This window comes from Diospyros lotus, chromosome 9 (assembly GCF_014633365.1).
Source record: "Diospyros lotus cultivar Yz01 chromosome 9, ASM1463336v1, whole genome shotgun sequence".
NCBI classification, from domain to species: domain Eukaryota; kingdom Viridiplantae; phylum Streptophyta; class Magnoliopsida; order Ericales; family Ebenaceae; genus Diospyros; species Diospyros lotus.
In genome coordinates, this window is record NC_068346.1 from 30,559,918 (window position 1) to 30,573,118 (window position 13,201).

The 13,201-nt window shown below is 37.9% G+C and overlaps 1 protein-coding gene across 2 annotated transcripts; it reads left to right on the plus strand.

The window, feature by feature from the left end:
- The first annotated feature begins 390 nt into the window (after window positions 1–390).
- LOC127810412 (sm-like protein LSM3B) lies at window positions 391–12,426 on the plus strand. 2 transcript variants are annotated; one of them, XM_052349894.1, is made up of 3 exons: window positions 391–716; window positions 2,211–2,306; window positions 2,681–2,731. In XM_052349894.1, exons 1-3 carry the CDS (start codon window positions 600–602, stop codon window positions 2,714–2,716), a joined length of 249 nt encoding a protein of 82 aa, XP_052205854.1. In that variant the 5' UTR covers window positions 391–599; the 3' UTR covers window positions 2,717–2,731. The 2 variants fall into 2 exon arrangements, with proteins under 2 accessions (XP_052205854.1, XP_052205853.1); XM_052349893.1 differs by lacking the exon at window positions 2,681–2,731 and adding an exon at window positions 11,954–12,426 and having other exon boundaries at window positions 399–716.
- Window positions 12,427–13,201: the final 775 nt, after the last annotated feature.

Sequence of the window (13,201 nt, forward strand, 5' to 3'; positions counted from 1 at the left end):
AATTTTTTCTCATTTATTTATACCCAAATGGCTCGATAATGAACTATTTATTGGCAATGCTATTTAAATTTTCTTAGTTTATATATATAATATATCTTTTGTTTGTTTATATGTTTTGAAACCTTTATATTTACATATATATATATAATATTTTCTATTTCTTTATATTCATATACATTTAAAAAATGTATTTTAACAAATATATTTATATAATTTGTGTATATATATAACTCTATTTATACATAATTATAATTTTTAGATTTTTTTAATCATTTAACATTTTAATTTAACTCAATTTTAATTTTTTTACTAAATATTTTTTGTATAATAAAAACCTTATCTCGCCTGAAATCACGAGGTCCTCACCTCAAACGCGCCTACGTGCAATTTACACTTCTTCTTAGCTCCATACAAATAGCAGGTTTGAGTTTAGGGTTAGGGTTAGGGCCGACTCAACCAACATATCAAATTGACAGAGCCATTGCCATACCCGACCGAAAGCAAAGGTGAGAGGGCGTGGAGTCTGAGAGAAGAGCAGAAAGTCCACCGAACCAAACCAATTTCACAGAGAGAGAGAGAGAGAGAGAGAGAGAGAGAGGATGGGCAGCGAAGAAGAGAGCGCAGTGAAAGAGCCGCTCGACCTCATCAGGCTTAGCCTGGACGAGAGAATCTACGTCAAGCTTCGTTCTGATCGAGAGCTCCGCGGGAAACTTCACGTATCTCTCTCTCTCTCTCTCTCTCTCTCTCTCTCTCGTTTTCTATGTGATTTTCTAATTTAAATCTTACACGAACGGATTGCTTACGCCTTTTGTCTTCTCTTTCTTCGGATTGTGGAACTACCTAGGGCGTGTAGTCCGCTTGAAAAATTTAATCTAAAAATTGAATTATGAAGAGTTGCAAGTTGAGACGTGAAACGTGTTTACGTTTTTGTGGAACTTTTGATGGCAACATATTTGAGGCCTTCATACCATGATGATGGTTAGTCTGCCTTCATTTTTCTGCATTAATGTTCAGCATACTCATTATTTTTCAAAAGAAAAAAGTGTAGCCTGATTATTACTGAAATTCAGACTAGGTTAGAGGAATGGTTTTCCTTCTCGTCCCTGAGGACCCGAAATATTTCACTTTTTAAAATTAATATTAAACAGAAACAAGAGTCATATACAAGTTAATACATATGGTCCTTTGGACTTAAATGGGTTATCTTCATAGAATCAACTAAGTTTCTGTCATTTCTTTGAACTTTCTTATACAGAGTGGTATCAATTGATTCTGGTTATTTATGTTCAAAAGGTTATTGTTCCTTTTGGTTGTCTTTCGATTTAGCCAATATGTTAGGGCAATGTGCAGTTTGATAAGACTGGTAGAAATTCTGCATTTAGTTGCATAGATGCACAATGCTACAATGTGTAATTTAGGTTATATTTTTGGATGACGTTGTGTTCATTAGACTCTGAAAGTTCCTTTAATTTCATTTTTTTTAGGGGAAAAATATGTAAAATTTGAGGTTCTGAGTACTCTTAAGAGTTCCTTTCGTTTCTTCATTGTCAGACCCGAGTCCTAACTAATGTTTTCTTTGAAGATAAAACTGGAATTTGAGGGAGAAATAGGAAGAAATAATGGAGAGAGAGAGACCGAAATGAGGGAGACTGATAGAAAGTGGGGGGGAAACCAGGAGAAATGAGGGAGAAATCTGACAGAATTGAGGGGGAAATCAGTGAGAACAATAGGGGGAAATGAGAGACTTGAATAAAATTTTCATAATTCATACATGATCTCGGCAGTGTGGGGGTTACAGCTTTATATAGAAAGCTAACCAAAAGTTATTTGTGGTAGGTACCACTCCTCCACTGTCAATAACTGCTCCTAAATCACTCCCTTACCTCCCCACTTCTCCATAATTCCTAAAATATAACCACTAATTAAATAAACTAATTAAATATATAACAACTAAAAATAAAATAAGAAAATATCTTCCTAATTCTTGGGGTCGTGACATTCATGTTATTTGTTTATATACTTTTGGTCAGATTTTAGGGACTGTGATCTGCTTCCTTAATTCTTCAAATTAACGTGCATCCAGGGAATTCAACTTTGCTTTCATTCCTTTATTATTGGTTATTTGAAGCTTCATTTTTTGTCATGAACTTCATATACACACGTATTTATGTATATCTCTTCTGCCTTTAATTGTTAATGTTGTTCTGTAGGCCTATGACCAGCATCTAAATATGATACTTGGAGATGTTGAAGAAATTGTGACAACAGTGGAGATTGATGATGAGACCTATGAGGAGATAGTTCGAGTAAGTCATAAATTTATTCTTTTTATGATGGTGCTTTAATTTTAGGTTGATCTTTAAGGTCAACATCGTTCCTGGTTAAATAGTGAAATGAAAAATTTATGATATGGGGAAGCAAGAAAAGCTGCATTTCCCTTTATTGTAGCTAGCATATGAATGTTTGAATTTTTTGCTTCTTAGATTACTATTAGCAGAGAATACTAATATTCTGGGGATTTGCCATTATACAGCTGTTATAAAACATTGTACAGAGTTCTCTTCCAAAATGGTGAACTGAGTGAACCATCTTGATTGTAAAGTACATCGTTCTGTTTCAGAAGGGGCACATGCATTAACCTTATAGTTGTGACATTTAACTTTATGAAACTGTTTTTTAGGTTCCACGTGCTTCCATCTGGGAAGAAACTTTGTGAAGAAAAGACCAAGGTTCTGTTTAGTTATAAAAAATACTTTTCAGTTTATCCATTTTCTGCTACATTTCTTGTTTTCCTTTTCCAACAAAAAATGGAAAAAGCATTAAATTATCAAGTATAGGCCCCGTTTATTGCAGCTTAATTAAAGGAATTATAGCTTCTAGCTTTTTAGATTACAGCTTCTAAAACTTAGAATAAGTTGTGAACTTGTTTGCTGTAACTTCTTAGAAGTTGTAGTTAAGTAGTTGTGGTGTTTGATACCATAAGTTGTAAAATAACTTATTTTTGTATAATTGTCCATAATACCCTTAGGGGGCGTTTGGTACGGGAGAAGTTTTTAAATTCCTAGGATTCATGATTCTTGGGAATGCTCATGGAAATCTTTGATTCCCAGGATTTATGCAATTCTATGTTTGGATAGATTTAAACATTCTCAGGAATGTTGAGTATTCTTTTCTGAGAATCTTACATTGCTATGTTTGGTTTAAATGTAACATTCTTGGGAATTCATGTTCTTTTTCCAAAATTACCCTTATTTAATTTTTTATTTAAAAATGATAATTTTTTTCTACTATATAAAATATTGGGACCCACAATATCTTTAGAAAATAAAAAAATGTTATTTTTTTACACATTATGTATATATATATATGCATGTGTATATATATATATACAATATATATACATAATATATATGTTTGTATGAATATCTACTTTAATATATATATTATTTTATAATAAATAATATAAATATATTATAATATATTTTTATATTTAATATATAATATATAAATATATATACATATATGTATATATAATATATTTAATATAAATATATTACATATATATAATATATATAATACGTTTGTATGGGGTTATAAAAGAGTAAGGGGTGTTTTAGTCTTTTTATTTGTTAAAAACATTCCCAAGTCCATGGGAAACTTGGATTCCCAACCCCCTCTGGAAATCTTTTTGTGGGAAAGTTACTTAAAAATCATTCCCGGGAATCCTATTTTCCAGGATTTTTTTTATAAAAAAGTTATACCAAACATGGGAATACAGATTCCCAACCTAACATTCCCAGGAATCTTAAAATTTCTTCTATACCAAATGCCCCCTTAGTAGTTATAGAATGATAATTTAAAAATTAATTAGTGTATATGTATAAGTTTCAAGTGTTATAAAAAAATTAATTAGAGTATAGAAAGAGAGGAAGATGGCGAGAGAGAGAGGAAGAGATCTAAAATTGGAGATGGCGGTGGAGAAGAAAAACCCATGATTGCGTAGACAAGAGGGTAATTCTTTGTTAAAAATAAGGGCAAAATTGTCATAAAAATGTAATCATTTAAGCAGAAGTTGTAAAAGCTGGGGTACCCCAGCTTTGAAAAAGCCAACTTCTACCTTTTCTAAAAGCTAGTAGAAGCTATAAGTTAGAATTTTATAAGCTAAAACAAACACTACATCCCAACTTTTTTGAAGCTAGAAGCTAAAAGTTGCAGCTTTTAAGCTGCAACAAACAAGCCCATAGAGTACTATTTTTTCATCTCAAAATTGGAAAATATGTTCAAAATAGTTATATAGAACAAGTTGTTCAATTGTTATATAATGGAATATATCTGGTAATTAACAATATAATTACATCATCATACCAAGCCTTTAACTCACTACCTAGGGTTGGGCCAGTTGGCGCTGGTTTGCTACATGAATTCTAGATTTTTGTTCACTTATATCCATTGTCTTATCTTCTGTAAGGCCTATAATAAAGCTGCCATCCTAACTAAGGATACTTAGATTATGCTCATCATTCACATGGGTGACTATTTTGAAGGCCCATGCTTGCGGGAGATTATTTTGAAGGCTCATCCTAACTAAGGATTCTTGAAGGCCCATGCTATGCTCAAGCTTGTAGGAGACTATTTTGGTCTCCTATTATATAGTCCCTGGGAGACTGCTCGGTCTCTCAATGATTGATCGGCAGGATATTGATTTGGTCTCCCTTTATGCGGTGCCCAGGAGACCGATCGATCTTTGGGAGACCATTTTTGTCTCTTAGTGACTTAGATGTTGGTGCAATCTTCATTTTCTTGGTTACTTCACTGACCTTTGAGGTTAGTTGACTAACCTTTTTCCTTAAACTTAAGCTTGTCATCGAGTATAACAATTGCTCCCTACTATTTTTTCAGGGTATCCTGGAAGGTAGAGTATTTGCCCCTCTCATCGTGCTGTCTTTTGAGAAATTGTACTTGTCAGTTGTCTGATCGTAAAACTTTTCCACTTGTTCACTTCCCTTGGTGTCAAGGCCCACTATAAAAGTGATCGAGAAAATGAACATTGTAGTGGCATTTGAGTCATCGGGAGACCAAAATGGTCTCTTGAAGATTGATCACCAAGAGACCTCTCAATCTCCTGGGGACTGCATTGATCACCAAGAGACCTCTCAGTCTCCTAGGGACTGCATAACGGATTGATCACCAAGAGACCTCTCAATCTCCTGGGGACTGCATTGATCACCAAGAGACCTCTCAGTCTCCTAGGGATTGCATAACGAGAGACCATTTTGGTCTCTTGTAAGCTCAAGCATGGGCCTTCGAGAGATTGACCGAGAGTAACCATCAAGAGACTAAATCGAGGGACCATTGAAATACCCAATCAAGTGATTGAAATGTCAATCGAGTGGCTAAAGTTTATTTGAGCACACTAAGTGACTGGTTGAGTAATCGCCGAGAGATTATTGAGTAACAAGGAGGATTAGTCAAGTAAACGTGAGGATTAGTCGAGTAACCTAGCTAAGTTAGTCGACTAACTACACAAGAGACTAAGAAAGTTGAGGCCGAATGAGTGACCTCATGAAGTGTCTCTAGAAGCCTTTCTCGAGACATCACCAAGAGACCCTTCCAAAGTACTTCATAAGTCACTCTCCAGACCATGCAAGAGACCTTTTCGGGAGATTACAAACCTCGAGAGACCTGATCTCCAAACATGAGACCCTGAAAAATGGGTCAAACTTACCTCTGATATGCCCACTTACTTATTTGGAAGAGTGTCTGAGATGTCTATCAAAGAATGAGGCCTTTCTGGTATTCTCTTCTCTATAAATAGGAGAACCACCCTCTTGCTTAGGTACACTCACGACCTTGCTCAGACCACAACTCTATCATGTATCTAATGCTATTGGGGGTTGTACCTTGTATGGTAGTTATAACCAGTCGCACTAGAGGCCAGCTATAGTAATTGTACTTAGCAAATAGCTACCTATGGTTGTACTTCATTTTGAATTGGGTAGCCTAGTTGGCACCAATCTCTGCTGCTAGGATCAATATATTAGCACTGATCTAACCTAATACAAGGCACTGAAGAATATTTTGACTCATCATCTATTTCTCGCTCAATTCTCCTCTCACCCTCCGTTCTCTCTCTCTCTCTCACCCTCCGTTCTCTCTCTCTCTTGATCCTTCTCTCTCTCAAACCTCTATTCTCTCTCTCAAACCCTCTATTCTCTCTCTCTCTCGATCCTTCTCTCTCTCTCAAACCCTCTCTCTCTCTCTCTCCAATTCCCTCTATTTTTCCTACCCTAATTCTCACCAATCGGTTTTGAATTCACTGTCAAATTCAAGGATTTGACAAATTGATATTAAAATAGTTCCTTGGCCAAGCGATTCGACCCGTAACCTCAATTTTGATTGCGAATGGCATCAGGATGAAATAGATGGAGTCACAACTACAATAGATGACAATGACAATGAAGGAGATGCAGATCCTCATGGGATCTATAGAATTTGTCGTGGAAAAGAAGATAGACAATGTGATCAGCCAATTGCGAGAAGAAGTCAATCACATGCATGAGGAAGTTGGCAATTAGATTCGGGAGCAGATGCAGAGTTTTATGTTGATGTTCGCAATGACAAAATTTGGTAAGGATTTCACCTAATTTTCCTCCTAGGGAGAGATTGGATCTAATCTTACCTAGAAATGGAACAATCCACAGAGTTGCTGGCTCCTCAGAATGTGATGTAGAGCTGGCAGTGATTGGGGAGAACATAGTGAAGAGGAGGCCAGAAGTGCAGGCTGCCCCAACTTAGCCCTATTTTCCCATGCCTAAGTTGGAGATCCCCATGTTTGATGGGCATAACCTAAAATGGGGGGGGGGGAGAAGGTGTGAGAGGATGTTTGGTTTGTATAATGTTCCCGAACAGGAAAAGGTCACATTAGCCTCTGCTTACCTTAATGATGTGGGGGATGCTTGGTTCCAAGGCTAGAGTCAGTTTAGAGATGGTTGCTAATGGGAAAAGTTTGTGGAGGATTTGTGCGAGAGGTTTGGAGATCAAAACATGATGGATGTCATTGAAGAATTTAATAAGTTAAAATAAGAGGGGACGGTGTAGGCCTATCGACTTAAATTTGAGGAGCTGAAATTCTTGATGTTGAACCTCAACCCCTATTTAACCAAGGCCTACTTTGTCTCAAGCTCATCAGTGGTTTGAGTGAAGAATTAAGGCCCACTATGAAGATGTTGTAGCCAAGGACCATTAAACAGGCAGCTGAGAGTGCTAGGCTGCAAGAGCTGTTTGTGGAGGCTCTAATGAAGAAACAAAGTCTACAAGCAAGAGGGGGAAGCTCTAGTGCCTTCTAGCAAGGAAGTAAAGGGTTCAATAAGGAGGCAGTTAAGGGCAACCATGGCTCTAGGAGTTTGACAGTTCCGTCCACAGCTACTCCTATTCAGACACAAGGAGGAAGAATTGTTGAGTAGATAAGGCAGGCCGAATTGTGCTTCGGTGTGGAGATAAATATGCACCAGGGCATTAGTGGAAGAGTCAATTACTCTTCCCGGAAGGTGAAGAAGAAGTAGAAGCAGGGGAAGAGGTACCAACGGTTCCAACTGAAATCGAAGGAGAGGATAATGGGTAGAGTTCTCTGCATGCCTTAAGAGTTTTGGCCAATAGCATGATCATTAAAGTGGAAGGGAAGGTGCACAACTGCAAGCTAATGGTCCTAATTGATAATGGGAGTACCCATAGCTTCCTGGATGAGAGCACAACCAAGAAGCTAGGTTGCAAACTCACTGGCACACAGCCCCTGTTAGTGACCATCGCTAATGGCAGCAAGGTACTCAACAAGTTTGCCTGTGCTGGATTCTGATGGGAAATGCATGGAGAGGAATTTGAAGTTGATCTAAGATTGTTGAAGTTAGGGGGGTATGACAGTGTTGGGGGTTGACCGGATGAAGAATGTAAGCCCCATAAGTTTGCACTTCAATGGGATGGAAGTGACTTTTGAAAAAGATGGCAGGAAGATGACTCTTACAGGCAACATGGAAACCGGGATATGTAAGATGATTACGGGGAGGAAACTACAGAAGATGTTTAAAGGCGAGCTGTCCCAAGTGGCACAACTATTCTCTATTCATGCCATGGATATGGAGGGAAATCAAGAGCAAGAAGATGAACTAATGTTGACTATCAACAGCCGGCTTTAACACCAGTGGGAGGCACATGAACTTGACTCTCTTAACATGCTGTTAGTTGAGTTTGAGGACCTGTTTGTAGAGCTTGACTCCTTACCTCCCAAACGACCTTTTGATCATCCCATTTCTCTCAAACCCTACATTGAACCTGTGAACACAAGATCATATCGATACCCTCTTATGCAAAAGATTGAGATTGAAAAATTGGTGAGGCAAATGCTTCAAAAATCCATAATTAGACCTTGCCATAGCCCTTTTGCCTCACTCCTATTACTTGTCAAAAAGAGACGATTTATGGTGATTTTGTGTTGACTACTGTCAACTAAACACCATTACTATCTAGGATAAGTTCCCCATACCCATCCTTGAAGGCTTGTTAGATGAATTAAATCATGCTACAGTTTTCACCAAACTAGACCTTCAATTTGGTTATCACCAAATCATAATGAAGCCAGAAGACATATCCAAAATAGACTTTAGAACCCATCATCATTATGAATTCATGGTCATGCCTTTTGGACTCACCAATGTCCCAGTCACATTTTAGGCCCTAATGAACCAAATTTTTGAACCCTACCTCTGAGAATTCGTCATAGTTTTCTTTGATGATATTCTTGTGTAAAGCCCTTCTTTTGCCCAACACCTTGACCAAGGTTGAGGAAGCTTTTTTGTAGTTGAAGAAGGCAATGGGCGAGGTTCCTGTGCTAGTTTTACCAGGCTTCAGTGAGCCATTCATATTAGAAACTGATGCGAGTAATATGGGGATTAGGGCTGTCTTAATGCAAGAAGGCAGACCACTGGCTTTTATCAACCAAGCCTTAGCCCCTAGATGCTTGGGTTTGAGCATCTATGACGAGGATTTGGTGGCTATACTAATAGTCATGGATAAATGGAGATATTACTTGGGAGGGAAATCAATTCATTCTTAGAACTGACCATGAAAGTTTGAAATTCTACTGCTGCAGAAACTACGCGCACAACTGCAGAGGAAAGGTATAGCCAAACTTATGGGGCTGGATTACATCATTCAAAACAGAAAAGGGAAAGAAAATATCGCTGCAGATAAATTGTCCTGCTGTTTTGAAGAGGGAACCTTTGCAGCCATCACCTCAATCATCCCTGATTGGTACCAGGAGGTGACAGCAAGTAATGAGAAAACTGAGTGGTCTAAAGAAGTGTTGGTGCAGCTGATAATTGACCCTTCAAGCAGGCAGAGCTTGACACTATCTAATGGGCTGATGAGATATCATGGCAGGTTTGTTATTGGAGATTGACCAACTCAAAGGCCAGATTCTACAGTCACTGCATGGATCTCCCTCGGGTGGGCACTTGGGGATACAAAACACCTACCACAAGGTAAAACGACTCTTCTATTGGTGACAGTTGAAGAAGTTTGTGATGGAGTCTGTCTTGCGATGTGTGTAAAAGATGCAAGCATGAAACAGTTGCAGCCCTGGGTTTATTGCAGCCCTTGGCCACTCCTGAGCAAGCCCGGACCAGTTTGTCCATGGACTTTGTGTCCATGGATTGTATTTCCTAAGCCTTTCCCACCCCATTACTGCTCAAGAAGTGGCCCGAAGCTTCTTGGACTAGGTGTTGAAGCTACATGGAACCCTACAGCCTATCATATCTGATTGGGACAAGGTATTCACAAGCTTGCTATGGCGCGAACTGTTGAAATCTCTGGGGACTAAGCTGCCCATGTCCACTGCCTATCACCCCGAGACAGATGGACAGACAAAGTGGGTTAACCAGTGCCTAAAGACTTACCTCTGCTGCCTTTGTTTCCTACAGCCCAAGGTTGGCACAAATGGCTCTTTTTGGCTCAGTGGTGGTACAATTCCTGCCACCACAACTCTGTTAAAATGTCACCATTTGAGGCGTTGTATGGGTACAGACCTCCCCTCCTACCTGCCATTATGGTGCCTACTACAGCAGCAGCAGTGGACACATACCTACAACAAAGGCAGTAAGTTTATAGTTGCTGAAGAAGGAGTTGACAAACGCTCAAAACCGGATGAAATAGTTTGCTGATAGGAGTGAAAGGAAGTTTGAAGTTGGAGATGAGTCAGTTGACGTCTATTTAAAGCCAAAACTCTCATCTAAGGGCCCTATCTCGAGGACAGATCTCAAAATTGAGCCCAAAATTCTATGGACCCTTCCCTATTACCGCAAAATTTGGAAACATCGCCTACCAACTCCAGTTGCCTGCTGATTCCCAAATTCACCCGGTGTTTCATGTTTCATTGCTCAAGAAGTTAGTGGGATCACAATAGGTTAGTCCCACCTTACCCTCCTTTGTTCAAGGCACTTCCCCTAATATGGAGCAGGTTGCCATTTTGGACAAGAGGGTCATCTACAAATAGGGAGCCCCTTTGACTCAAGTATTGGTGAAATGGTATAATCTCCATCTAGATAATAACACTTGGGAATACCTTCTGGACTTGCTCACACAGTTCCCTCAAGCTGCACATCTCCTCTCTATTTCTTGAGGACGAAAAAAAAAAAATTTAAGGGGGAGAATTTGTCATGTACCTACTGCTATTGGGGGTTGTACCTTGTATGGCGGTTATAACCAGTCGCACTAGAGGCTAGCTATAGTAATTGTGCTTAGAAAATAACTACCTATTATTGAAATTCATTTTGAATTGGGCAGCCTAGTTGGCGCCAATCTCTGCTGCTAGGATCAGTATATAAGCACTGATCCAGCCTAATACAAGGCATCGAAGAATATTTTGAGACTCATTATCTGTTCCCCGTTCAATTCTCCTCTCTCTCTCTCTCTCTCTCTCACCCTCTATTCTTCTCTCTCTCTTGCAATTCTCTCCAATTCCCTCTAATTTTCCCACCCTAATTCTCACCAATCGGCTGAGAATTCATTAGCAGATTTAAGGATCTGATAAACTCTAATTGCTTTCTGCTTTCTACGCACTCGTTCGGTGACCGCGGGAGGTCATGCGCACTCCTAACCGATTTCTTCCTTGCTGGTCATCCACTTCTTGCAAATCACTTGCTCCTCACAGGTCACTTGCAAATCTTAAGTAAGACACTCTCTCGCAAAAAGAAATTTATTATTGTATTTAGGCGACAACATGTCTATTTTTTACCTATCACATGATGTTCAAATTGAACACTATGAATCTAATTTTAAACACTGATATGAGTGAAAACCCAAAAAACCTCATTGAAAAATAGTGTGATTTGATCCCCTCCAAAAACTGAGCTGAACATGGCTCTCCTCGATAAACCTCTCAACTGCAGTTCATCACGTTTGATGAACCCTCTTGACCCATACAAGAGTTGTTATATGGCCATTTCTAAACTTCATTTCCCTCGATCTTCTGTTCTACATCTAATCAATTGTCAGGGTGTCCTAGGGTGGGTTTTCAAGCTAGTATCAGAGTTCCTGTTTTACTGCAGTAAGAAAGTGTAATTAGGCTCCTCATGCAAGAAGATGGGGGGTGTGCTATAATTGACATACATAATACCCGGTCATTTTAACTTTGGTAGCCTGTACAGAGTCCCAAGTATAATACTGATTGTAGCAATGGATGAATGCTAGGCGGCGGGCCCATTGTTATTGCAAAACTTTTCAAGCTTTATTAGCTCTTTCTTCTACCGGAATTGTCCTTTTTTGTAACCCCTTGGCAGAGTTGTTGATTGCAATTCCTGTTGTGTCATTTACATTCTTGATTTTTCTATTTTCTGAATTTCTTGGATTTTTCCTCGATAAAAATGTTATTTGATACATTGCGATTGTGCTTTTATTATTTCAGACGAACAGGAGGACGATCCCGTTTCTGTTTGTACGGGGAGACGGAGTAATACTGGTTTCTCCGCCTCTGCGGACAGCTTAATGGAGGGAAGAGTGCCTGTCTTTTGCCTCTTTGCAGGCAGTGTTGGACTTGACTATATATATATATATATCAGTGGGGGCTATTATTGCTTTCGGTTTGCAGTATCAAGTGTGCTGTGACTGACTCAGAGGAGGCAGCAGCAGCAGCTACAATTGAAATTAGAATGTGATTGTGGTTGTTGCAGGGTAGAAGAACTACTTTGTATCCTAAAAACAACAGTAGTGTTTGTTTCTGTAGTAAGAAGCCAAGCAAGCAGCCACAACTTGAAAGTGTAGTAAATGTTCTTTCTTGTATTTATTATAGGAGATGACTTGATCTATTACACACTCCTGATGCAACCCTAAACCCATCACCCATTTGAGAATCTATTTTACTGTGGTTTTTCAGTTCAAGTTAACTTTCATTTTTATTTCCTAAGCAACGCAAAGTTTTAGTTTTTGGATATAATTCTAACTTTATTTTCTCTTTCTTTTTTTATTTTATTATATTTTATTTTTATTTAAATAAAATAAAATTATGCTGTGTTAATTATGTTTTATTCTTTTTAAATAATGAGAGGGTAACAAACTTTACATTATTTTCTTTACTCATGCTTTGTTTTATTATTATATATATCATTCATGATCCTTTGCCTTATTACTATCTTGAGGCTTATTTTGTTCAATCTTAATTACAGAAACAAAATATTTTCTAATAAAATCATTTTTAATCAAATTCAACATACCAGAGCAGAGCACATAGGAAAAAGAAAAAAAAAATTGAAAAGTTTAGTACGTGAGAGGAAAAGTAGGTTAGGACAAAATGTGAAATAGCTCACTTTATTTTGGTTCTAACACTAAATTAGTCGTCATCACACTTGAAGGATAAAATAAGTCATGGTATTTTTATATTTGTATTAAAATAAGATATTGTACATTTATACTTGAGGCCATATTAATTATTATTACATATATTTTCTTGATATTGTATTATAATATTTTAATTCTAATTAACAATGTTAACTCTAATTCTCAATCAAAATAACCCTGTAGAGTCCCAAACACTCAAATGAAAGCCCAAATTCATATTTTTGAAAGACCCACAGAATTGCAATTTGTGTCTTCTTTTAAATATAGTAGCCAAATTACAATGTATATTGTATTCATAATAAAGAAAAGAAAAGTATAG

Coding starts and splice junctions, on each gene's coding strand:
- LOC127810412 (XM_052349893.1), top strand. CDS start 600: ATGGGCAGCGAAGAAGAGAGCGCAGTGAAAGAGCCGCTCGACCTCATC. Junction 717..2,210: donor AGCTCCGCGGGAAACTTCAC/GTATCTCTCTCT, acceptor GTTGTTCTGTAG/GCCTATGACCAGCATCTAAA. Junction 2,307..11,953: donor CCTATGAGGAGATAGTTCGA/GTAAGTCATAAA, acceptor TTATTATTTCAG/ACGAACAGGAGGACGATCCC.